Here is a 27,939-nt window from a genome sequence, read left to right as displayed (position 1 = left end):
AAACCAACATAAAAAAAGCCAGACTACGGTTTGCAACTGCACATGGGGACAAAGATTGTACTTTTTGGTCTGATGAAACAAAAATATAACTGTTTGGCCATAATGACCATCGTTATGTTTGGAGGAAAAAGGGGGAGGCTTGCAGGCCGAAGAACACCATCCCAACCGTGAAGCACGGGGGTGGCAGCATCATGTTGTGAGGGTTCTTTGCTGCAGGGGGGACTGGTGCACACAAAATAGATGGCATCATGAGGTAGGAAAATTATGTGGATATATTGAAGCAACATCTCAAGACATCAGTCAGAAAGTTAAAGCTTGGTCACAAATGGTTCTCAAAATGGACAATGACCCCAAGCATTCTTCCAAAGTTGTGGCAAAATGGCTTAAGACAAGAAAGTCAAGGTATTGGAAGGCTACCCGAAACGTTTTACACAAATTAAACAATTTAAAGGCAATGCTACCAAATACTAATTGAGTGTATGTAAACTTCTGACCCACTGGGAATGTGATGAAAAAAATAAAAGCTGAAATAAATCATTCTCTTTACTATTATTCTGTGGTGATCCTAACTGACCTAAAATATGGAATATTTACTCAAATTAAATGTCAGGAATTGTGAAAAACTGAGTTTAGACTACAGTATGAATTTAGTGAAAGGAGCCTAAGTGTGAAAGCCAGGTGAAGACAGCTGTCTGATTACTCTACTAAAAGTGAAGCTGTATTACAAATGCCACAGGGTTAGATTTGGTTTATTCTGGTAAAAGGTATAAAAAACAGACAGATAAAAATGGACAGATACGTTGATCTTAACAAGCCATAACTAAACAACCACTATGAACTGACATGCATCGTACGTATCAAGAATCCTTCAAATAGCAAATCAAATTACAAGTACTCTCATGAAATTGTCCAATGCCTTTCTTTCTCCTGTCGACTTTCACACCATGCAACTGAAAATCAGCCCAAATATAATAAACATGTAAGATCCAATTGCAGTTAAAGGAGCATGTGGTTCATTGATCGTTTTTCTCAGTGAGTGATGAAATGTCTTTAATAAACCATTTCTATTCTCTTGACTTTTTACTCATAATTGGGTTAACAACAGTATCTTATCATTCCACAGTCAATACACTTACCAAGACATCAAATTTAAGAGGGTTCTTGACTAGCAGTATATTTTCCAGTACAGTATTAACAACTAACCTCGCTAGAACATAACAAGACCAAAACATAACGTGTTTACAGGATAAAAAAAACAAAAAAAGAATGCTAAACTAGAGAGAAATGTTCAAATGAACACGAAATACTAAAATACAGAAGCCAGAACCAGAGGAGATTGAAAAACCATAATTACACAGATCTACATTATTCTGAAGCTGCCATCATAGCACATTAAATTGTACGGACTATTTACAAACAACGTCTTCAGGATTTATACAAACACAATCCTTCAAGGAACAGTTAACTAAAAATACATGATAAAAACATAATTTCCGAACTTACCTAGGCTTCCGTCTATCAACCCAGTTACTTCACAAAGCAACGGTAATGAAATCATGCACTTAATTACTACCGATCATCTTCTGGGGTGATATGGTTGCTTTGTAATGTTTATCCTAGCATTGCCACAAATGATACTAATGGACATGCTAAGAATGCTAACCAGATGCTGGTGAAATTAACTAAATAACCCACATATGCACCTAAAACTGGGTCGACGGACAACAGCCTATGCAATTTGAAAATTATGTATGAACTATTCCTTTAATAGGCTGGGTCATATTTAACATATAAAACAGTTGGCAAAACGTCACCATAGTTCAAAGGCCTATGGTATCCTGATGGGCACCAACAGTTCTTTAGCAGGGGTGACATTGTTACACGTATTCACTGATGCTCTTAGTAATGGGTTTAAACATCACACCTTCAATGTTCTTGGGGAAATAAAAGCATAGAGAAAGCAAAACGTATCTAATGTAACTGTAAGAAATACAATTACTTATTTCTTCTCTGTTTTCAATGTTTGTACAAAGTTCCAGAGGTCTCTAACCACCTGTATGACAGAGAGAGAGAGAGAGAGAGAGAGAGAGAGAGACTAATTATAATGCATCCAAATGACGTGCTGCATAGCAGAGCGTTATGAGTCCATGACTCACTTTTACTACAGAATGCCTTTAGTGGGAGCCTTGCCTTGCCTTGCCTGGGGAACAATGAACTGAGACGGCATTTAGGGGTACAAGGGGTTGGGTGGGGGCAATAGTACATACCAGAAAGAATGACTAGGAGTCTGACACATCTCAAAGTCTTTGGCTTTGGAACCAAATCGCTTCCACAGATGTGTTCTACACACTGGGTTCAAGCCTCCCCCTGACCGCACCTTGCAGTCTATAGAGTTTTCACCTGCACAAACAACTGCTGCTGCTGACAGCACAATCTTAATGGAGGCCTTAACATGTCAGGCTGTGGGATCTCAAAGGCTTCCTCATTAATAAAAAGAGAACCTGGTTTGTGACCCTTCCTAGCGCACACACACACACACACTTGAATGCACACACATTCACACTCTTGCACATACACACACACAATAAACGCACACACGCATTCCCATTTAAAAGTTGTTTTTTTTTTGGACATAAACATTCCAATTCCAATTGTTCCCAGAAACTACACTGGGATATAATGGTGATTAGTGAATACCATCTTGGCACCATGTGGTGAAGATAAAAGGACTCTAACTTAAATACTCCAAGTAAACTACAACTAGGTGCTGCAAAGACGTGAGTAAAAACAATCCTAAATGTACATAGAGTCCCTGCGTTACATCAGCATTTCTAAGAACAGGTAGTACTAGAGTCCAGTAGCCCTAAATCCATCTAGAGAAATATTCCTTCACTTAGTCAAAGACCTTGAACATGTGAGAGACTGGTACCATTCGCATACCTCCGGTCCGTTCATTAGGGCTACCAAAGACACTTGGTAGAGAACTACGGCAGTAAATCAATGGGGAAGACTTTGCCTCAGCAGGTCTACTCCCATTCTATCCCTTAAGAGACCGCAGACCCAACATTAACATATTTCACTGCAACAAAACTATCTGAAATAACTGGGACACGGTGGGCAAAACATTTTGTTTTTAAGCCAGGTGTTATATATTTAAAAAATATATTCAGCAATTAATGGCAATCTTTATCTAAACTACTGCAATGCAGCTGCTACAAAAAACGCTTTCACTACCAAGACAAGAAAAATACTTACTTTTCTGTCTGACATCCTGAAAGCACTTTTGGCATAGTTTTCAAACTTCTGCTCGGTCTTTGGAAAAGGTTTTCCCTTATGGAAAAGAGACAGTAAATATGTTTAATCTGGGTGAGACATTAAATCAAACTGTAGGGAAAACAACATTATTACCAATATTACATAACATGTATAGCCTACAATTCTGTATCATTCACACGAGGCAAATATGAGGTGGCGGTGTAAAGTTGGCACGTGTGGTCCATCCAGTCTGAAGTGGCTGTAAGAGAAGAAGACAATAAGCTAATCCCTCTGTATGACGTCATGGCTGTGTGAGCGCCAGTGGTCAGTACCCCACAACAGACCTGGTTATTCGCACACACTCTGGAGGAGGTGCATCATGTGTTCCACTAAAGCTTCGCTGCAGCCTCAGAGGGGAAAAACAGGACATCCGTTTTCCCTAAATTGGTACTGCTGAATTGTCTTCAGAGAATACTTTTGTTACCAAGACAACTACGGCGTTTATGGCATGTTATGTATGCAACCATGCAGAGGGAGGAATAACCACTATTAAAGATAACCCGTGGACTTTTGCTAATAGGCCCAGTGCAGTCAAAATTCTGTTTTTCCTGTGTTTTGTATAATATAGTACAACAGCTGATGAAATGAACACTGTAAAACTATGAAAATATGTGATCAGAGTTATTTCCTGATAGTTGCTGGTTGGAAATACAATGTACACAGGACTTTCTAATCGGCATAGTTTACATTGGTGGGGTTTTGGCTTGCCTGGTGACATCACCAAGCGGTATAAATTAATAGACCAATAACAAAGAGCGTTCTAAACATGTCTGCCAATAGGTTTTCAGGTTACATATCCCTCCCATTAGGCCCCTCTTATAAGTGCTCACTCAGACCACTCCCAGACAGTCCTAGCAAAATGATTGCTCGAGAATAGTTTTTTGTTGTTGATTTTTTTTGTTTTTGTTGCATTTGAACTGAAAAACAATTACACTAAGGTACTTAATTGTTACCCATAAATGATTTGATATCATGATAATCTGTTGCATTGGGCCTTTAAGATATGGAGCAGCATTTTCTCAAAGCTCTATGTTGGAAGCATGAAAACAACTGTGTTACCTCTTTGGCTGCCGACACTAGCTTGCTCTTGATTTCGGGCACGGTGAGAACATTGGATGGGCCAGCTCCAGACTTTTCCTTCTGCCTTTTTTCTTTTCCTCCCACTGGTGTCTGCAAGTCAAACAAGATCAACATCATTCACAGTATCATTCAGTGGTGTGCTTGTTCCAGTAACTAACCAGCCTAACTGAAAGGTTGACACTTAGGCTATGTCTAAATGGCTGTCAATAAGCACTAGTCTCAATGTTGGCTACATAGGTTTTTAGTGTATTCCTCCGCCCTATAAGAAAACCACTGTCCACTGGCCAAAACCCTCCAAGTACATCCCGTCAATGTATCTATGAGTGACATCTAGTCCATTTGCACGATCCCAACGAGAGATGGGCATGGCTATTTGAAAATTAAAGGGGACGTTCGTATTCGATTACTTGGGAGAGTATTCATTTTTTAGCTGTAAAAAGAATATGGGCCTATTTTTAACAATGAAAAGGCTTTGTTTAAAAATTGCTACATAGCCTACAACGATAGACCATTACATTCAAAAAAAAATGTATAAAACAAGTTTTATGACAGTTTGTATGAGTGCGCCCCATAACGAAGACCCACCGGTAGCCTACACACATTTCACACGTGTAGCGTTTTGTTACTCTCCAATCACAGCGGCACTACAGTCAGAGGCCATGTGTAGCAAGTGAAGTGGGAGATTTCTAATCAATGCAAAATGGAATTAAAATTAGGGAATTAAGTTGGCTAAATGAGAAGGAGTAGGCAAAAATGATCAACCAACATGGCCTCAATTAGCCTTGCTACTTTACCTAGCCTGTTAAACTCTGACTCCCACTGGTGGCATTTCATAGACGACGCATAATATTGTATATTATCCTCATAAAGTACACTTCGGTCTTAGAGAGGTACGAACTGTGGGATTCAGATAAATGTATCAGAAACAAATGTGACTCCTACAGAGCCCGAGATAGAGCAGACCAAAAAAAACTGAAATTTAGTTTAATTAAGAATTTGTGGGGGGGGTCCCCCAATTGTCCCCATGGAACAAGACATTTGAAGGTCTAGGTTTGAGATAAAATATGTCAACAATGTCTGTTCCAAAAGGATTTAAAAAAATACATTTAAAAAATGTCTGACCTTTTACCTAATGGAGGCGCAGGGCTTGTGCAATGTCGTAAAGGAATGATTTACATATATGAGGAGGAAGCTGAAGTCTCTACCTATCCATTGATGTAAACATATCACCTGTCTGGCAGTAAGATTTGAGTTTGATTTCCAAAAAGACAAGACCTGTAACTTTCAAATTATATGTCACTTTCTATTATCTGTTGAACATTTTCTCACCGGACTCTGTACAGGGCCCAAAATGACCACTCAGAGTTTAACAGGCTAGCTAGCTGGCTAACTAACTGGCTACTGTAGCTAGCTAGTTTCTTTACAATGATTTGATGCAGTCAAGACAGGTACTAACAGATGGGATAACCTATTGCAGCAACAAGTTTGTCTAACTCCTAGCGCAAGTCAGTTTGGCTGCTTTCACTATCTCTCTTCCTCCGTGCCACACAGACTGTCACACACCGGCCACTGCTCCTCTCTTGCCCTTCCCCCAGCCTTCTGCTGAAACAAGCAGAGCACAGTGCGCTGGCTCTCTCTCGAGTCACGCAAGCAAGTCTCCAATTAAGTTTTTTTTGTTTTTAAATACAAAATTTCGACAACACGGATATCAGGAAAAATATAATTATTTGAATAGTGAAATTATTTAAAATGCCCATCCCTATTCCCAACTGGCATCAAGTCATTGGTTGTAGCTCATGAATTGGCCAGCCCAGGCTGTACTCAGTGCGCTGGTTCCAGCCCCTATCCTGACCTATTTACTGTGAGTGAGAAAGGTTCCTCTATTGGGGTGAGAGCAACCAGCTGGAAGGGGATTAAAGCAAACACACACCACATTCTACCCTAATTACACCACCTTTTGACAAATATGGTGGGTACAAATTATCCTTTTATTGCTTCCAAGCAGTCGAGGGCAAGCCCAGACTTTAGCGTTGAGCAACAGAGCTCTGGGGAGGGTTGTTTGCCAAGAGGAGCAGAAAAAATATGTGTTTTTCAGTGGCAGGTTAACTCCCCCAGACTGACACTGTGAAACGGGTCACTATCACATGAGAAAAGCAGCGACCGCTTGCTCGCGTTTCGCAAAATGTTTTTGCGCTACGGCTTAGTGTGAAAAGCAACCAACGAACACTTCTCATGAACTTTTTTGTACGGGAAGAGAAGTAATATTGAGTAATATTACGAACTCAAAGGCCCTATATAGTGGTGAGAGACTTTATCCCCTCATAGCAATTATGTAAGCTGACATTTGATTGTCATAAATGTCACTAGTTTCCTTTTTTTGTGTGTATGTGTGTGTGCATACAGCGTGTGAGCCTCACAGAGCTCTCCGCCAACATAGCATTAACAGGGCTACAGGTGTGTCCAGAGCCGGGCGGACTTGGCCCCAGAGGTCCTCAATTAGGAGTGTGTGAGTGTGACACACTTTGACACGCCATACGCCGCGGCTGCATGTTACACAAGCAGGAAGCCTGTTCCTACATGCCGGACCGGCTGGAATCCACTGTGATTGCAGGGTTTCATTGACGGCTGGAGCTGTGTTTGAAACTAGGGGAGAGGGACCTTGTTGGAGAAGCTTTCTGTCAGGCGACTGAAGAAATAACTAAAAGAAAGAGTGCTTTTTATTATGACCATTTTCTAACATTTTTGATCCTAGTGAACACTTGACAGTTGCCTTAAAAAAAAATGTTTACCCGCACCAGCGTACAGTGAAAATAATGACCGGCACCCGACCCAAACCCTCCTATCAGGGTTTTGTGAAGAGCATCATATTACCTCTCCAGTTGTGCGTATTAGCGTCTTGACGTTACAGTGGTTTCCCTTTATACTTGTACGGGTTGAAAATGGCAGATTTGGGCACTGATCAGAATCACCTTTAATTTACACATACGCCTAAATTGGAATGCAGTGGCTGTACAGTAAAATGCTATACATTACATCACAGCTCTGGCTCTGAGCTTCACAGCGCTGTATGGGTTTTGACTGACAGCCGTTCTGAACTTCAGCACCGCAAGTGATAGAAAGTTGCCCCCATCCCTCCTGCTAATTGGGCAACTTTTGCACACTTTTTATTGTCTGAGTGAGGGAAATGCTGTAAATTAAGAGGATTATAATAAATAACGTTTTGATGTCTTACAAGCAAGCCAAACACCCGTTTGTCCAAATGTGCACTTACATTGCCATATCATAAAACTCATGTCACATACAGTCACTTCGGGAAGTATTCAGACCACTTGACTTTTGCCACATTTTGTTACGTTACAGCCTTATTCTAAAATGGTTTAAATTGTTTCCCAACTCATTAATCTACACACAATACTACATAATGACAAAACAAAAACAGGTTTGTAATTTTTTGGGGTAAATTATAGAAAACAAAAAACATTTACCTAAGTATTCAGACACTTTACTCAGTACTTTCTTGAAGCAACTTTGGCAATGATTACAGCATCGAGTCTTCTTGGGTATGACGCTACAATCTTGGCACACCTGTATTTGGGGAGTTTCTCACATTCTTCTATGCAGATCCTCTCAAGCTCTGTCAGGTTGGATAGGGAGCATCGCTGCACAGCTATTTTCAGGTCTCTCCAGAGATGTTCGATTGGGTTCAAGTCCAGGCTCTGGCTGGGCCACTCAAGGACATTCAGAGACTTGTCCCGAAGCCACTCCTGCGATGTCTTGGCTGTGTGCTTAGGGTCATTGTCCTGTTGGAAGGTGAACCTGGGGGCTGAATACTTAGGTGAATAAGGTATTTCAGTTTTTTATTTTAATAAATCAGCAAAAATGTCTAAAAACCTGTTTCGCTTTGTCATTATGGGGTATTCTGTGTAGATTGCCGAGGATTTTTATTTATTTAATACATTTTGGAATAAGTCTGTAACGTAAAACAAAATGTGGAAAAAGTCAAGGGGTCTGAATACTTTCCGAAGGCACTGTACAGTGTCAACGTTCATCATGCCCTGGGTTGTTCTGAATAGAATGAACCTATGTTGGTCTATGTTGCATCTACTCCACATTTTCCAGGAATATTCTAATCATGTTACTGAATGTATCCAGAATACTTTCAGAATTTGTTGTCAACAAATGAGACGAAAATTACAGTAAATGTAAAATTCACATAAAATCAACAGTGTAACAGTGTGTTTGGATTTAGTCTTGTCAGGTGAACTGTTGTGTCCTCAACTTTGGTCTAATAATTTCCCCATGATCTCCAAGCTGTTCTCTTTCAATTGCTACCATGGTCATGCATATGCTTTTCATATTTTCTCTGTTAGAAACATTTCAACTTAGCCCTATCCATATAAGCCAATTCAAACAAGTGTAAAAGGCTAATGAGTACGTTTACATGGAGACTAATAATTCAATATAAAATTGATTATGGCAGTAGGCCGAGTATGGCAATAGTCAAGTAAACACCTTACTCTGCTTATCTTAAAGCGGTCATAATCAAAGTAAGCATACACCGATTAAAACACCTGGTTCTGAGCAATCCCTCTAATTATTAGGACATGTAAACAGCTTAAATCGATGGTCCAGCGGTGTATTTGATCTGCACATGTGCCAGCACCAGTAGCGCAAACGTCCCCCTCTTATGCACGAGTGAAGTGAGTTCGGAAAAACTGAACGCACACATCTTAGAAAGAGCTTTCACATACAAACTCCATATGTCAGAACTGAGAATCAAAAAGGTATCGCAAAAATAACGTGGCCACTGCGGTATAACGGTTTATTTTAATTGCCGATTTTCTGCATTTATCAAAAGTCCCATCAGTAGCCTGATTTGAGATTTTTCATGTGAAAAGGATTCTTATGGAAATCTTTCTTCATGCAAAGCATGTAAAGGTTTTAAACAAACTATTAAATCAATCCGGCTACGCACAATAATCATATCATTGTGTACATGTAATCGTGCTAGGCCGTCATTGAAAATAAGAATTTGTTCTTAACTGACTTGCCTAGTTAAATAAAGGTAAAATATATTTTTTTTTAAATCAATAAATGATGGTGCATGATGTCAAAAGATTTTGAAAATATCTTTGTTGTTTTAAATGTTCGATATAAACATACAGTTGAAGTCGGAAGTTTACATACACTTAGGTTGTAGTCATTAAAACTCGTTTTTCAACCTCTCCACAAATGTCTTGTTAACAAACTACAGTTTTGGCAAGTCGGTTAGGACATCTGCTTTGTACATGACACAAGTCATTTTTCCAACAATTGTTTACAGACAGATTATTTCACTTATAATTCACTGTATCACAATTCCAGTGGGTCAGAAGTTTACAGACACTAAGTTGACTGTGCCTTTAAACAGCTTGGAAAATTCAAGAAAATTATGTCATGGCTTTTGTAGGCTAATTTACATAATTTGAGTCAATTGGAGGTGTACCTGTGGATGTATTTCAAGGCCTACCTTCAAACTCAGTGCCTCTTTGCTTGACATCATGGGATAATCAAAAGAAATCAGCCAAGACCTCAGAAAATTGTAGACCTCCACAAGTCTGGATCATCCTTGGGAGCCTGAAGGTACAACATTCATCTGTACAAACTAGTATGCAAGTATAAACACCATGGAAACACGCAGCCGTCATACCGCTCAGGAAGGTGACACGTTCTGTCCCCTAGAGATGAACATACTTTTGTGCGAAAAGTGCAAATCAATCCCAGAACAACAGCAAAGGACCTTGTGAAGATGCTGGAGAAAACAGGTACAAAAGTACCTGTCCACAGTAAAACGAGTCCTATATCGACATAACCTGAAAGGCCGCTTAGCAAAGAAGAAGCCACTGCTCCAAAACCGCCATAAAAAAAGCCAGACTACGGTTTGCAACTGCACATGGGGACAAAGATCGTACTTTTTGGAGAAATGTCCTCTGTTCTGATGAAACAAAAATAGAACTGTTTGGCCATAATGACCATCGTTATGTTTGCATCATGTTGTGGGGGTTCTTTGCTGCAGGAGGGACTGGTGCACTTCACAAAATAGATGACATTATGAGGTAGGAAAAGTACGTGGATATATTGAAGCAACATCTCAAGACATCAGTCAGGAAGTTAAGGCTTGGTCGCAAATGGATCTCCAAATGGACAATGACCCCAAGCACACTTCCAAAGTTGAGGCAAAATGGCTTAAGGACAACAAAGTCACGGTATTGGAGTAGCCATCACAAAGCCCTGACCTCAATCCTATAGAAAATTTGTGGGCAGAACTGAAAAAGCGTGTGCGAGCAAGGAGGCCTACAAACCTGACTCAGTTACACCAGCTCTGTCAGGAGGAATGGGCCAAAATTCACCCAACTTATTGTGGGAAGCTTGTGGAAGGCTACCCGAAACGTTTGACCCAAGATAAACAATTTAAAGGCAATACTACCAAATACTAATTGAGTGTTTTTAAACTTCTGACCCACTGGGAATGTGATGAAAGAAATAAAATCTGAAATAAATCATTCTCTCTACTATTATTCTGACATTTCACATTCTTAAAATAAAGTGGTGATACTAACTGACCTAAGACAGGGAATTTTTACTAGGATTAAATGTCAGGAATTGTGAAGAACTGAGTTTAAACGTATTTGGCTAATCTGTATGTAAACTTCCGACTTCAACTGTACAATAACTGATGTGAAGATAGCAGCTAAAGAGGTGATGGGAGCCAATGACGATAGTATATTCAAAGTTAACACGTTCGAATTATATGTCACCCAGAATCACCACGGCAACATCAGTTTGTGTGCGTCCACAACAAGTGTGTGGATCCGGACAGTGACAAGAGGCTTGTTGCTAATTCAAACCATTGTATTTGAAGCATATTGAAAGTAATGTGTAAACACGGATCATTACCTGAAATAATAACAGAGACTAGATACAGTATCTTGATTGTGGGATGAATAAAGAAACCTCTTTACAAAAGTAGACACGGGTTTAAGAAGTAGATTGAACCGAAAGGTTAAAAAACAAGACCATGGTTATTTTTTTCTTCCCTTTGGAGAATGCAATGATTTTCTCTTTCCTCCGCAGAAATCGGCATTCATCGCACAGATCAAAGGTATCAAATTAGAGGACAAAAGAAACGCACAAATACACACACACACACCCTCACACCTCCGACTCTAAAAAAAAACAAATGCCACTGGCTCCCGGCCAAGAAAAGTCTGGCGTATTTATTATTTGGGGGCGGCTCTCCACTTCCAAAGGACAGCTGTGGACCTGAAACAGCTGATAGATAGACAGAGCATGCTGTTTAATCTGCGCCAGACACTGATTACAGATGGGACATGTGACTTAATCACTTGCACGCTAGCATTTCAGGTAATCGCTTGCCTCCGATTCAAACACATGGTCATGATGACACTTCTGCCGGCTAAGTCTGAGTGAAATAGTAATTGTCCCTTTGGTGTCTTGTAGGAGGGCTTTGGAGCCCGGGTAAGGAGACAAAAGACGGTTCGCTGAGAAACTTCCGACTCCCAAGACTAAAAAAAAAAGTTTCCCTCTCAACTTTATTCAAGCAGCACAATTGAAAAATCTGGAAAATTTGAGATGTGATTAAAATAATCGTTAACAGGTTGGCAAGACACAGATGCAAATTGAACTGGGTGTCCATCAGTTGCCAAAACTGACGATGTAGGTCTTCTCAGGAGAATCCCAGGCAGAGCATCTTACAGTTTTATGACTGTGGCGTCTGCTCGGAGGCATCATCACAGAGCAGGCAGCCTGCTTCAACTTCCATCAATCAAAAGCACTAACACACCATAGATGACTCAACTTTAGACCAACAAACTCAAATGACAGTCATATCGACCCATTTTCCTGGAACCAAAAAGCGTGGACAACGGGACAAAGAGTTAATAAATATGGTGAGAAAGGTACTGGCAAAGGATCTGACGAGCCACCCTAATGACCAGTCACCTGCACTAAGAAAACGCCTGCTTCCTCTGGGAGAAACCTGCCTGCTGCCCCTGACATCAAACACTCATAATGAGAGCAATTGGGAGAAGGTGTGTCCAGGAAGCGAGGGGTGTGAGGAGGCTGTGGAGAGGGGTGGAGGGGTGGCTGAGGGAAGGGGGTCGGGGTTAGGCAGGGTGGGACTGGGGGGTTAAACTGGCAGGAGGCCAGGGTTTTCCCTAAGCCTAGTTAGTTTCCATAAACTAACTAGGCTTCTTTTCATTTAAAATATTAAATTTGCTTGTCAGAAAAGTTTATATAGCCTTTTCCCGCTAGAATGAATGATGTGCACGTTCTAGTGAGCTACTGACAGGACAGGCGCCTGTCAGTCACAAAGCGAGCGATGATAGGGGAACACTGCTGGTTTGTCAGTCTGCTGTCTGTCCTGCCTCTCGGTACTGGTTAATTTTGTGCACTGGGGTTGCAGTCAAATTTATTTTTACAGAGGAGGGAGAGCACGATGCTTCTTCATCGTCTACTGTGAGTGAATTTACACGTCCCATGTAATGTAAATGTGTACAATGAGTTGAAATCTACTTAATTATTGTGTTTTGAAACAATTTATTTTATTTTGCGTGTTTCATATAGCCAGCCATGGAGTCGGGGTGCATAGGCTATTTACTGTGCTTTGACTGACGACCGAACAACAAGTGTTGGCTAGTTCATAAAAGGTGTCGATCTGACTGAATAAAGTAAATCTCCTATGTCTCTTTGATATTCATAAATCATACAACGTAGTTATATGTCCATAGCTTCTCATCGGGACAATAAACCAAAGATCTTGTTTTTTATTTTCCTAGGATTGGAAGCCCATGTCAAGACATGCCAATGACTCGTCAGTGATCTCTAAAGTGACTCGTCAGTGATCTCTAAAGTGACTCGTCAGTGATCTCTACAGTGATCTCTAAAGTGACTCGTCAGTGATCTCTAAAGTGACTCGTCAGTGATCTCTAAAGTGACTCGTCAGTGATCTCTAAAGTGACTCGTCAGTGTAGCCTAGTGATGGGTTGCTTGCAAACGAATGCCTCTTTTTGAACAGATCTTCAAAGTGAACGCCGGGAACTGAATCGCTACCATTGTTTTTCTTTCTGCAGATAAATTGTGAAAAAATGTGATGAAGATGTTGAATCATCACTGTAAAAACAATTGGTAGTGGAGAAAGCCTCAATCTTCTCCAAAAAATGATAAAAGTAAAAAGACTGAAGGTTATAAAAGCTAATGATACTAACTCTCCAACCATACCCACTCAGCCCCTACACAGGAGGCCATGCGTCATCTTCGGCCCTACTCTCCTCCCTTTCAGCCTCTAACTCCCACTGTCCACTTTCCTCGACCCTCCCCTCCTGCTCTGTAGCAGTGACTCTGCGTGCTCACTGAACAGGGCTGCGGGCAGCTGAGCGGAAATGGAGGAAAACTAAACCCCCCCATCCCAGAACTCCCTGGCTGGCTATTTTTTTTATTTGTCTAGTTACTCCATGTACTTAGGGAAAACACTGCGGAGGTTTCGGAGGTTAGCCTGTTGGTTAATCCCCACTAGCATTTTAACAACGGCTGTCGTGACGTGGTGAACAGCGGCCATTACAGAATTAGCTAGATTAGCAAGCGTTTGCTCTACCATACCGCACGCTGCCCCGAGGGCTACGCAACACCCCGGGTGATTAGCATAGCAAGTCTCACCTCACCTCATCTCACCGCATTAGTGTCTGACATCACGTACAAAGGGTACAGTTTTCAGTCCGAAACAACGTGCTGTGAGGATTTTGATAATTTCTTGTCATGACAGGAAGTGTTGAAGGCGTCTTTCCTGACCTATTGTTAGAGAGAAAATCAGATTGAATTTGAGACACTGCTATGAAGTTTTTAATATCTAAATGAGAGGTTCACATACATTAATTTAAGTACATTTGTAATTTGATTAAGGCAAAAACAACCTGTAGCTGTTCGAGTCTAGTCTATTTTATGTCAACACAAGAGAGAAATGACTGCGACAAAAGGTCACTGCTACTGTTTCAAGTTAAGCTAGACTCATTTGGGGGACTACGTGGGTGGGTGGAGGGGCTGATTAGGGCATTCTTAAGGAGGGGTGGAAAATGAGAAGGTTGCAAAGGTGGGAGGGAGGGGTGTTTTGGCTTCAAAGGTGGTCTGCAACTCAAAACGGTAGGTCAGGCCGAGAGGTCGTGGTCTTAAACCCCATCCTGGGAAACGTGTTCAGGGGTCAGATGTGTTTGTTTAACACAGAGAGAGTTCAATCCTCGGGTTTGTAAGGCCGCTGTCCAAGAAATTCCACCTGAGTAATTAAGCACCAGTCTTGAGCTAATTGCTACTTGGATTAATCACATTCTTTTGCAGTTCTTTAATTAAATGCAGCTTGCTGAAGGTTTGGCAAGTACTTCTGGAACAGTGGTCTTATGAGCAGACACCTCTTACATAATAAGCATGTGTCTTATTGTGAACATTCAAATGTGACTGTAACTACTACGGAAATACATAGGTATTAATAAGATTTATTTACAGAAAATGTAGTCTCTTGTGACATACTTAACATATATGTGGCTAGGGCACGCAGGATTTTCTATACTGTCCCCCATGAACAGCAATTTCATGGAACAAACAGCTGATGTGTATGCTCTATGCGCATCACAACTCCTATATGCTGAAAGATATCTTCCATTTTTCATGTTCAACAGCATAACACTGTTATTAAGATTCTTCTCTCTAAACTAGCTAGCAGAGAACATGTGTTTTCCATTAGTTTATTTTGAAGCCTAGACCACAAATGCACCTTTAAACTGTCTGCTTTTGGACTGCCCCTTTAAACTGTCTGCTTTGGAACTGCCTAACCACAAACAACTCTTTGGAATCTCTCCTTGCCTCCTCAGCTCCAGGCCTATTTTGGAATCACATGATCTTATCCAATAGTAGGCTGGACAATAGAACGAGTCAAAATTCACTCAAGGCTGAAAAATGTCAAAAGAGCGTTGGCTAAGCTGGAACACTAGTGCGCGCCCAAAGCAAATGAATGGAATCGAACGTTGGCAGTGCCTGTTTTGACTGGAGTGAACCTTAGAATTCCATTTAGCCTAAATGGCACCAAAAAATGTATCCCTTTTTATTTTACCACTACAATCTGTTCTTAGGACGAAACTGAAAAATAACAACCTGTGTAGAAAGTAAACATCCGTACCTCGAAGGTGCCAAGTGTGCTTATGTCTGCATAACAAGGAAGTAGGAAAAAATTGTAACTTCTGACTATTTTTGGTGTAGCGTTTTGTAACGGTTTTGACTTGAGGTTATTTTTTTTATAGGGGTGCCAGGTAGGTTGTGCCTACCAGAGAAAACATTGGTCTCTCCTTTTAGTTTGGGAGGGAATGAGTCCCATCTGGTCCGTCAAGTCTACACCATACAAAGGACTTATGTAAACGTCAGAAGGGAAATCAACTTTTCATAAACCCTTAAAACATTGAAAGAACTTCAAAAACAACTATTCTTTTGCGTGGGTTGTATTAGCAACATCAATGGATTACACACACATAATAATATAACACAATGAGTTCTGGTTCCTCCAGAAATGTCCTGTACCTCGGGCCTAAAAAGAGTCCCGCCCGGTAAAGGAGTTCAGTGAACTCAAGTGACTTTGGTCACGCAATGTTGGTCCGTTCATTCCGTGTAGCGTAAACCCAGCATTAAATCATACAATCAATATAACCATTTTACCACAGAACTTTAAAGCGTATCTGCTCTTACTAATTCCTCAACTACATCTAACTACATAAATCATCACCGTATACCTCATATCAAAACAAATGAAATACCGTATACAAAAAAGGTGGTAGTCAGTCGGTCAGTCAGACAATCCAATCCGCCAACAGATCTCCAGCGGAGAAAGGTCACGAAGAATAGAGAGGAGTAGTCCACGGACGCAAAGAGTGGATCCGATCCTGGGTAAACTCTCAGGCTACAAACACACGTTTAACAGCAACAAAACAACCGGAATAGAGAAGCTTCGGGAACACATCCTCAGTCACGTCTCCATCACAAAACGCCACTTTTGCGCAGCTGATGCTGGCTATTTAATTGGGAATTAAAGGGAAAGCACCCTATTGGAAGGAGAAGCACTGAGACGGCTCAAAATAATTCAGGGCCGTCACAGTTTGATGACAATGGAATACACTGCCCAGCCTTACATAATTAGAAAGAGGAGATTCTCATGATTAAAATAGTGTCCAATTTATTTAAAAAAAGGAAAATATACACATTGCGAGATATTTGGTGAAATAGGTAGACATACCTATATTTCCCCCATAGAAAACAATGGGACGACCTCAGAATTCCATGAGTAATTTTTAGTTGTTGTTTACATTTGAACTACCAGCAACGTGGGCAGGTCTCATTGCCAACAATAGCAAAGCAGACATTGTGACGTAGAACAATAAGCTGGAAATAGAACGTTCGGAAAGCGAGTTGGTGCTCAATAGAACTAATAGGAGCTGGCAGGGTGAAAAATGCCCTAAAATAAGGCCTGTTATTCCGTGATTACTTCAAAACTACGGCAAGCAGCTGGGACATATGGTAATATTATGAAACTGGGCTCCACGGCGGATGCAATGAACTAGTTTTTATCAGAAAAAAACATTGTTAAAAATGTCAGGTGTCCAGCCTACCCATAGATTGAAAACTCTACGATTTACCAGCCAAATGAAAATACCACTTTTGGGAGCAGACACCAGTGCTTCATTTGGATGCGAGTAATTACTCTGGTTTCATGTTGGTCTAAAGAGGTCTAAACAGGTGTAAGAGTTGACCTACCTTGGTTTGAGGTTTAGCTGATGGTCCCCATTGTTTCCCTGGTGAGCCATTCTGCGCCCATGTCACACTTTTCGGCTTCTTCCCCAAAGGCTCCGGGCTCTGAGAGACAACGGAACTAGTTAGGAGACATGCAGGAAGCACCATACAAAATAGAAAACCCAATTTCCACTAATCTTTTAATTTGGGATGACGACATGTTGACAGCAAAAACGTGTTGCCGTTGTCAAAATAGACTGCCTGCCTGTCTATATAAACTACTTCAGTCAGATCTTCAAAAGGAGGGAAATGGGAAATTAGTAAAATAGTGTATTGGGGGAACAGTAATTAGTATGCTCGCCATCCTCTCAGTGTTTCAACCCAGGAAGCGTATTAATACCCATGCTGTCACTGCTCATCACTATAATGCAGTATGAGCATGACAAAGAGTTAAGAGAGCAAAGAAAAGAAGAGGAAGTAGAATAAAGATGTGTGTCTGTAGAGGGGATAGCAGAATAAATCAACAGGTGACAGAAAGGCTCAGCTGTCATCTGGCCCTGGGGCTACAATCAGTGCTCACATCAGGTATGTGCATCTGCCTCGCTTTCATCTCTCTCGGCCTGGCACAGTTCAAATCACAAACACACACAACAATACACAGCCACACAAACACACACACTGTTCTAAGACAAAGGCCAGGTGCGATGAGAAACTGTTGGACAAGAGAAGGGGGGCGGTGTGTGAGAATAAAGTGAGGAATGAAAGCGAAAGATAGACAGCAGGAGGACAGAGGGACAGGACATGTAGACCTAGGTAAGTTATCGAGGAGAGGGGGCAGGAGCGGGGGGTTAAGGAAATGGGAATTCCCAAGCCTAGACGTGTGGGCTGTGTTAATCAAGTTGTCTTTACTGCGTCTCGCTCTGCACGGTGCTGGTGAAACAGTGAGTGTTCAGGTAGATTACAGAGGAGAAATCCGATCATTATACCCGCAGACCCTGTGTTTTAGTCTCGAAAAACCAGATGGGTACTAGAGGGAACAAGATGAAAACGTTTCCCCCGCTTCGTCTTCAGCAAAATGGCCGCCGGTCAGCGAGTGCAAATCAGAGCACTAAAAACATGTCTAGTTTACCAGACTTGCAATAATAACAAGAATTTGACAAAATGGTCTTTGACACTGATATGCAATACAACAAATGAGACTTGATGTAAGACAATAAAATATGCCTAAAACATTTTACATTATGCTGTGAAACATCTTATCCTGGATCTATTCCAAGGTCTGGTGTTATGTGTCACAATCCTAGCTATCTAAGATGACATAATACTACTTGTTGGGTCTCCTATTGGCGCTAGTCTCCATGGACAAGTCTTTGTCTAACATGACACCTAGTGGACATATTAGGTACATCATCTATACCCAGTGTCATTAGTCAAGGTCTTGTGGTCACTACGTTTGTGAACAGAGAATAACAGGGCTTACTTTCTTTATGGTTGGTTTGGCTGGAACTTTCTGTACCTTCACCTCACTCTCATCTTCATCACTATCGTCGTCATCATCACTACAATGAATAGAACAAGAACATCTATTTGTCAGGCTATCTAATGGTGGCCCATCAAAAGCACATGACGCAAGACACACCAAACAACCAAAAATACAAAATGAGAACATTCATACTCGTCGTCATCTTCATCGCTATCATCATCATCATCGGACTCCATTTTCAGTTTCTTCTGCAAAGGGAAATAAACACAATGTATGTAAAACTGTTGTTAACAAGGCCTGATGTATGCAGTTGAATACAATACAATATATTTCTCCCATTATGTGCCTGTTGCATGAGTTAACACAGCAGGAGGAACATACCGGAGCAGGACGCTTCCCTGAGGTCAAGCTTGACAGCCTCTTCACAGGTGATGTGTTGTTTTCCTCCTCTTCCTCATCAGAGTCCTTCACACCTACAAATTGAGATTAGGTTACGCATTCAGCGCTGATGTCTTGTACTGTCAAAATGTCACCTTATATCAAGCCTGAAGAGAGTACGCAAACAACTAAACCAGCAGACTGCAAATAAAGAGTCACTCACTGACAAAATGCTGTCCACTGATGTACACGGGTCCACAGCCAGACTGGAGACGGAAGGTTACTGGAGGGGTGATCTCAAACCCTCCTAAACTCACCTGCCAAACAGGGGAGAACATTAAAATGTGGAACAAAAGGATCAATATTTTGAATTGTTTCACATTTATGAGCAGCTGAAACTATCAAACGTAGAAGTACGTCACAAATGACATTAGAGAATGTAAATTAAACTAGCTTTTTCCCCATGGGGAAGGAATCCCATGGATCTGCTAGCAAAAGGGTCTTATCAAATGCTCTATTACTGTATTACCATATTAAAATCAAAACATCTATTCACTTGTATCTGCTTGTTAAATATAAAAGTTGTGGGTGCAGCCGGTTGTGAATGTGAATTCCTAAGTGCCAGGCCATTGTTCTGGTGGTGATGGTAACCAAACAAAACACAGGTGTAGGTATTAGAGTAACTACTGTTGAAGTGTTCAGGTAGTGATAACTTCCATTAAGTAACACAATTATCCACTCACAGCTAGTGTTTTCAAGCCTGAATCAGAACCAAAACACACACAAGCCATGCAGCAGCCAACAAACCAAGCATGTTACAACAATAGAAGTCAGAAACGGCGACAGTGTTCTCTGGACCTCTGGATCAGGGCGGCAGTCAGATTTTTTCCATTTAATATGCAGAAACTGGATTACTTTAGGACAGGAATGGGCGACTAGCGGCCTTTTTTTAGGATCGCGGATCAACCCCCCCCCAAAAAACGGAATGTTGTCAGTCTCAACTTACTGCTGAGAGTTAGAATATTAGAATACACAAGCTGCAATTTTGAAATGTGGTTGTGTATCACTTATTTATCTTGTGTCAGTCACAGAGCACTTTTTATTTATTGGTAAGTTAGTCTAGCTGGGGGCCCCCCATTGATTTTGTTAGTCACTCTCACTCAGATATAATTTTAAAAACTGCAAAGATTTCTCTCCACCCTATGGCAAAATGTGTAGAATTGCAGGAAATTAGCTGTAAAACTGCACATTTTTCTCTTCACTCCATGGACAAATTTGTAGAATTGTATGAAGTTAATTATAAAATAGCTTTTTCTCCGCCCTATGTTAAAATGTGTAGAATTATAGAAAACAATATTTTATTATTATAAATTGTTTTGGTGGGCTCCCCCCCAAAAAATGTCACTTAGGTCCCCAAAAGGCTAGGGCTGGCTCTGACTGCATGTGTGGGTATAGATGTGGGTGCATAGACCCCCAAGCCACTGCGGCCCCACATGAGTTCAGATTTCTTTGTGGCCCCCACCCCCATCAAAGTTGCCCATCTTTGCTTTAGGAGAAACCAGGCTGACATCATGGAGAATTAGCCCATCACTGGCATGGCCTTGTCATAATCCAATCCAATTTTATTTGTCACATGCGCCGAAGACCTTACCGTGAAATGATTAAGCCCTTAACCAACAATCCAGTTCAAGAAATAGAGTTAAGAAAATATTTACTAAATAATAGGCGTAGGTCGCCGTCTCTATAGCCACAAATGTAGCGTGAGGAAAGATAGTAATAGGTTGTGTGGTTCATTGAATCCAGCCCAGTGTTGTGACTTGGGTCATGGCCAAAAATACCTGTAGCATCTGTGTAGAAACACTGTAATTACTACAGTAACAACACGTTATTTGAGTAATTGCATGGTAATGGAGTGGAGTGTTTTTCGCTATTACAAAAGTGGAATAAGGGACAGGGTTAAAAGAACATTCCAAAAGCTTAAGGTGAGTAAGAGCACGAACTAGGGCGATTCATCATTCTAAAACACTCACAGAGGGCAGCACGGACGGCTTCAGCACAGCCAGTGGAATTTTGGTGGTCTTTCCGTCGTATGTGACGCCCTCGATCTCCACCGTATGAAACTTATCCTCGGCCTCCGCACCCAGGCACACCTGCAACACCAACAGCTGTTTCACAGATATGATATTGTATGTTTTTCCATGTTGGAACACGCCAACACCCTCCAGTCTCCCTCATTTGTCTGTCAATCACCATCTTTGCTTGGTGGCAAATAGGGAGAGTGACTGAAAGAATGTTACAATGAGGATATCTATTTAGAGGAGAGGAACGGGGTCATTTGCAAAGGTAGGAAAAGGAGCAGAAAACAAAGAAGACAAAGAAAAACATTGTCTGTTGATGAATATGTTATTCCTTTAAATACACATCAAAGAACTGTGACTAGAAGAAATCTCTACTCATTATGTTGACAAAGGTGAACTTGGTATTGTGTTGTACTGGTACAAAGGGATTTCTGTTATTTTCCAAAAGTAATGAAACAAAAGGGAAACAGGTGAAATAGACTAGATATTCCATTACATAAAATACAAGTTTCCATTGTATTTGTCAAAATAAATTATTTAACGGGTGCCAGTCTGCACAGGTGCAAAGACAAATATACTGCAGAAAGTGTAAAAATAAATGGACTTGATGAAGAATATTTAAGAACATACAGCTAGTTGAATTTTTCAAATTAAATTACCTCACAGTAACGTTAGTTGTAGCATAGTGAAATGCATCAGTTGTCACGACCTAATACATTATTATTGTTTTAAAACGCCATGATGAAATGTTGGCCAAGTAGCTAGCTAGCTACAATATTATGATATTATGTAATGGAAACTCGATCTCAGAACTGGCATCATAATCTTACTGCTTTGAGTGACAGCTGATGATCCGCATCATCGTCCTCCACCTCGACTTTGAACTCCTTTTTGTCCGATTTGAGTGCACAACCTGATGTTCACAACACACAGGTTAGCAAACTCTAAGCAAATACCTGTAGACATTCTACATTGAAAACAGAAATGTAACAGTATCATTGATAACAAATTAAGCTAGCTAGCCTGCTAGCTTGCTAGCTAGCTTGCAAACAAAAGAGGGTATTGCTGAATTGGCGCGAGAAGCTCATATGCATTGCTAGCTTAATATAGACATTTGGTGTGTTTGGGAGAGTTATAGCTATGTAACAAAGTACAAGTGTCTGCTATTACTAACTGTGCACTAAAATGTATCGTGGCAGTACAGACGTGCTCACCAAATAAATACATTTGAGGTCTGGTTAAATCTGGGACGCTATCCTCCGCCATTTTCCCCCTGAATGTTATTGTTCTGTTCCGTAAAGGCAAGTGACAGCTCAGGTACCCAATGGGATAGCTAAAAGGATGTTGTGGAAATCATATTCGTCCAATCGAATCAAAGCCTGGGTGGGACAAAAAGGGGGAACCCCACTGTGGTTTATGTCCAGCAGATGGAGACATTGCAAAGGAACTATAAATAATCCTGTGATACTTGAGATTTGAAATCTACTGTAGTATATGATATTGCTGTTTTGTAATGGTGAAACACTTGCCATTAATATTGCTTTTATACCTGTGTAGTAACACTGTACATCTGTAGCCCTGAAGTGTTTTGAAAGGCCGGTCATAGCTTACACCAACACCATCATCCCAGAAACCCTAATTCCAATTCACTCCAATTTGCATACCGCCCCACATATGACACAATCTCTATTGCACTCCACACTGCCCTTTCCTACCTGGACAAAAATAACACCTACGTGATAATGCTAGTGATTGACTACAGCTCAGCGTTCAACACCATAGTGTCCTCAAAGCTCATAACTAAGCTAAGGACCCTGGGGCTAAACACCTACCTCTGCAACTGGATCATGGACTTCCTGACGGGCCGCCCTCAGGTGGTAAGGGTAAGCAAAAACACATCTGCCATGCTGATCGTCAACATGGGGGTCCCTCAGGGGGGCTTAGTCCCCTCCTGCACTCCCTGTTCACCCACGACTGCGTGGTTTAGCACGACTCCAACACCATCATTATGTTTGCAGACGACACAACAGTGGTAGGCCTGATCACCGACAATGATGAGACAGCCTATAGAGAGGAGCTGTCCCTCAACTTGAGCACGACAAATGAGCTGATCATAGACTACAGGAAAAGGAGGGCTGAGCACTCCCCGAATCACATCGACGGGGCTGTAGTGGAGCAGGTCGAGAGCTTCAAGTTCCTTGGTGTCCCCATCAAAAACAAACTATCATGGTCCAAACACACCAAGACAGTTGTGAAGAGGGCACAACAATGCCTATTCTCCCTCAGGAGACTGAAAAGATTTGGCATGGGTCCCCAGATCCTCTAAATGTTTTACAGCTGCACCATCGAGAGGATCCTGACTTGTTGCATCACCGCCTGGTATGGCAGCAGCTCGGTATCCAACCACAAGGTGCTACAGGGGGTAGTGCGTACGGCCCAGTACATCACTGGGGCCAAGCTTCCTGCCATCCAGGACCTCTAAACCAGGTGATGTCAGAGGAAAGCCCTAAAAATTATCAAAAACTCCAGCCACCCAAGTCATAGACGGTTCTCTCTGCTACCACACGGCAAGCGGTACCGGAGCGCCACGTCTAGGTCCAAAAGGCTTCTTAACAGCTTCAAAATCCAAGCCATAAGACTGCTGAACTGTTTACGCTGCTGCTACTCGCTGTTTCTTATCTATGCATAGTCCAATTTACCCCTACTTACATGTACATATGACCTCAAATACCTCGACTAACCCATACCCCTGCACATTGACTCGGTACCGGTAGCCCCCGTATATAGCCTCACTATTGTTATCTTATTGTGTAACTTTTTTTTTGCTTAGTTTATTTAGTAAATATTTTCTTAACTCTATTTCTTGAACTGGATTGTTTGGTAAGGGCTTGTAAGTAAGCATTTCACAGTAAGGTCTACCTACACCTGTTGTGTTCGGCGCATGTGAGAAATACCATTTTATTTGATGTACTACAATAATATTGCTACTTTTGTCAGTGCACAGTATTGGAGTAGTGTTTGACATAAGGAACTGTCCCTATTTCTCCAATCACATCAACCACTTGCTGTGCAAAAACAAAAATACTATTAACAGCATGTTAATTCAGCGTTGTGTAAAGAAAACTGTCTGGTACAAGACCAACCTAACTTAAAGTGTTGCAATGGGTCAAAAGAACAGGAGCAATTTTGGGGCGTCACATTATTTGAATGTATCTTCATTCCTATTAAGGATTTTGAAATGCTTGTGTCTTCTACATCAATTAAGTGTTTATTGTTGGTTTGTCAGCTGTCCTGTTTTAAAAGAGATTTAGTGTCGCAACCTCATGCAGGTTCAAGGTGAAAAGCATTTATGCTGCGACTCAATAGAAACAGAGCACACATATAGCTTAACTCAAAGAGATGCCTGTATTATCATACATCCAGAAGGAATGGCGGTGTTTCATGCATGTGTGAAAGAGCCTAAGGTTTGAAGTCTTGTTTTGTGTAGCGAAGTCTGCTCTGGCTTGTCTCAAGAGCCCTTTGTGCAGGTGATACATGGCCCCATGCACTCAATCAACACTTTTCTTCCAGGCGCCCTGTGAATCATAAGAGGGAGCACTCTCATGTCACCACGATCAGGTAGCTCTGGACTGATGCCACAAAGACTACTGTCATTACGACAAGGCGACTTCGCCACTCCACAGGTCAGGTTCCACTTGAAGTGAAATATCATACTATACTAGCTTGTCATTGTGTGTGTTAAAACACTGAAAGTTAATGCTATTTATTTCTCCAAGCAGAATGTCTCTGGTTTGGTGACAACAACATGCTTACTGTACACATGCCCTTAGTAGCTACGTATACCTTTAGGACGACCCCAACTTGTAATATTAAATCCATTTTGTTTAATAAAAATACATTTTTAATTCAGTGAGTGAGAACTAAATTGCGTGGCTATTCTTAATAATTTAGTTAAGGACAAGATAAAACATATTTAGCAGATTATATCTATTTAACAGGAAAACAACAAAGATTCCAATCTCCTGTGAGACCTGTGGACTGGGTTTATTTAATCAGCAGCAGCATTTTGGCTTATCTTTGACGTGTGTTGACTTCTTCCCACCAAAGCGAATCTTCAGTACAAAACATCCGTGCTTCATTCAGAAGTATTCATTCAGAAGTATTCATTCAGAAGTATTCATTCAGAAGTATTTTGGAGTCGTACACATGCTACTAAAGATGCCAGACCCCACTGAGGGTTGAGGAAGAGGGCAAAAAAACAAAAACTTTTTTGTTTTCTCGCACTCTCAACAGATTGAGTGTTGGAACCAATTGGAAAATGTAGAGGTCTTCGATACTTCTCTTTTAGTGTGAACCACTTGTTTATGTATTTAACTCGGCCCAGGTTTCATTCACACAAAGGCAGCTGAAGAGGTTGGGTGAATGCTGGTATGGTATCCAAAGGAGGTATTTTATATAGGCTTTTTGACTGTAAATGGATTCAAAATCACAACTGACCATATAGTTTTTTTGCTTTCGATACACTTTAAGAAACTGGAAAAGGGGAATCTTTATTAATAGAAAAGGGTAGTTGCAGTTCTAACATATGATGTATAGTAGTGTTTTGGTGCCCTGATTGAAAACAGAGTACCTGATAGGAATCCTGATGTACTTTGAACCTCTTGCTCTTGTCCTTGTGTGGTGACATTTTATTGGATACGGGTAAGGCGCTTTAGTGGAAAGGGTAAAAAAACATACTCAGCTTTAGAAAAAAAAGGTTTTAAGCACCTGTAGCAAAACACAATGCACGATTTTGAAAACAGTAAGGATGAGGTATTTTTGTAAAATGGGCCAAGTCACGTCTTAATGGAATCTGAGACAGCAGGATGAAAGAGGCCCATGGTCTGGGCAGAGGAAATGGGGGTTGAGTAGGCGTCACCTGGACAACTGCCTGCAATTGACAGGATCTCAACCAGGCGAGACACCCTCTAAACCGACAAAACACGCAGTCTCCGTGCAGAAAGGGTGGCAGACAGTTGTTTTGAACTATGGAGATCCTCCAACTTGGGTAGACTGATGCTGTTGATATCACCAGAAAATGGATGTGGTTGAACGTGAGATTTTGCCAGGATTCTAATGTTGAGTTCCAGGGGGTGTTTTATGGGCTTTTTGTAAACAGTACAACAAGGGAACACTACACAATGGAATAGTACTACTTCCTGGTGTAGGCAACCATCTGTTATCTACGCGAAGTAGAGAGAGTGAAGCCTCATTTACAAACAAGAAAACTGCAGTTATAAAATGCCCCACCCTAGAGATCGATCTAGATTAGCAGTGTGTTGTACTTCCAGATTGGACATTTTTGTTTTGACTTGACATGGATGATAATGGAAGTTGACAACTGTCCAATGTCTCTAGGTAGACATGGATATTTGTGGATCACAGACCCCCAAGGTCTAGGGTTTTAGAACTGACTGTTCAGAAGACATCCCTCCTGGGCCTCGTTTCCCAGAGAATTCGCTGCATTGGGTTAATTGTTGGATTCGGACTTTATGTGCATCACTAGCATCCAAGCAGTCTCACAGAAAAACATTGTTGTAATAAAACGTATATATTGTACCTCTCGCTTTACTGATAAGAGCACTCTATGCAAAACGTTTAACCTTTCCTGGTGTTATGTGAAACATGGCCTGCTGGTTTGGCTGTGGAGATGCAGTTGTCATAAGGATGGAATATTGGAATGAATGAGAAACACTGAAAGATTCCAATAAGTGTGGCATAGTCAACAACATCATGTTGATAGATTAGAGGACACTTACTTTAGGAGGTATGAAAACGTCTGAAACTGTGTGATTGCGTGAAATGTTGCAGTTATCCTTTCTGGTGAAAGAACAACAACAAAAGAGAGGCTTCCAATGTTGATCATCTTTTCAAAAAGTCATGATATCATTTAATATAAAACACCTTAAAAGGTGTAAAACACCTTATGAGTAATCCTCGAACAGATACCACTTGCAAACTGCAGTCAGGGAAAGGATCCACCTGGAAGGCTGGTGACTGCAACGGCAATTCCAAGTGCACACAGAAATATTTGAAACATGCATTACTACATTGTACAAAGTCAAAAGCAAAGGAATGGGATCCAGTTTTGTTGCCGTATGGCTGAGAGTCAGTGCTCCCTGTTGGCAACAGGACAGTCTTGATGGTAGGCATCTACCGATGTGTCTGTTAGTGGTCTGGTAGTGAGGATTTCGCTTCGTCCTCTGTTTAGACAGACAGCTGAAGGGAGAGTGAAAATCTAGTGTAAGGTAGGAAAATGACTTGACAGAATCAGGTCTGAAAAAAACTTAGTAGACTCATTGATCATAGTCCATTTCAGTGGAACTAAACGTATATCTGTCCATGCCAAGAAGTCCACATATGATCTATAAAAGAGAATACGTGGTTTGTAAAGAAATACATAGACAAAACGTCATATCCTATAGGTTCGTCCTTGTCCTTAATGGCAGTTGGTATGCAGATTAAATAAGGATATAATGTCAATTTTAATCATTCAAAACATATTACTGTACAATCCCACAATGCAACAGTCTTTACATAAAATACATTTGAATGCTAAGGCCTCAGGCTCCTCATATGCATCCATCTAGATATGAGTGGCCACTCCCCAACAAATGGCCCACCCACATTTTCCCTTAGAAAAATCAGCAATATTACTATTATATTCTTATTATGAATTACACACACACACACACACACACGCACCCCCCCCCCCCCCCCCCCCCCCAAACACACACACACAATCAT

General features: G+C 41.1%; 1 protein-coding gene across 2 annotated transcripts; it reads right to left on the bottom strand.

Moving 5' to 3' along the window:
- Positions 1–733: 733 nt before the first annotated feature.
- Positions 734–22,454, bottom strand: LOC139366336 (nucleophosmin 1b). 2 transcript variants are annotated; one of them, XR_011626744.1, is made up of 11 exons: positions 22,368–22,444; positions 21,984–22,066; positions 21,106–21,225; positions 19,299–19,392; positions 19,079–19,170; positions 18,890–18,945; positions 18,695–18,773; positions 17,239–17,337; positions 4,375–4,485; positions 3,256–3,514; positions 734–2,053 (listed from the first exon to the last, which is right to left on the bottom strand). XR_011626744.1 is itself a non-coding variant. In XM_071103700.1 (11 exons), exons 1-11 carry the CDS (start codon positions 22,417–22,419, stop codon positions 2,000–2,002), a joined length of 915 nt encoding a protein of 304 aa, XP_070959801.1. In that variant the 5' UTR covers positions 22,420–22,454; the 3' UTR covers positions 734–1,999. The 2 variants fall into 2 exon arrangements, 1 of the variants encoding a protein (XP_070959801.1); XM_071103700.1 differs by having other exon boundaries at positions 3,256–3,330; positions 22,368–22,454.
- Between the last annotated feature and the right edge of the window lie 5,485 nt (positions 22,455–27,939).

Source organism: Oncorhynchus clarkii, chromosome 14, assembly GCF_045791955.1.
Source record: "Oncorhynchus clarkii lewisi isolate Uvic-CL-2024 chromosome 14, UVic_Ocla_1.0, whole genome shotgun sequence".
NCBI lineage: Eukaryota > Metazoa > Chordata > Actinopteri > Salmoniformes > Salmonidae > Oncorhynchus > Oncorhynchus clarkii.
The sequence above is the reverse complement of the archived record's forward strand: the minus strand, read 5'-3'. Positions and strand labels throughout refer to the sequence as shown.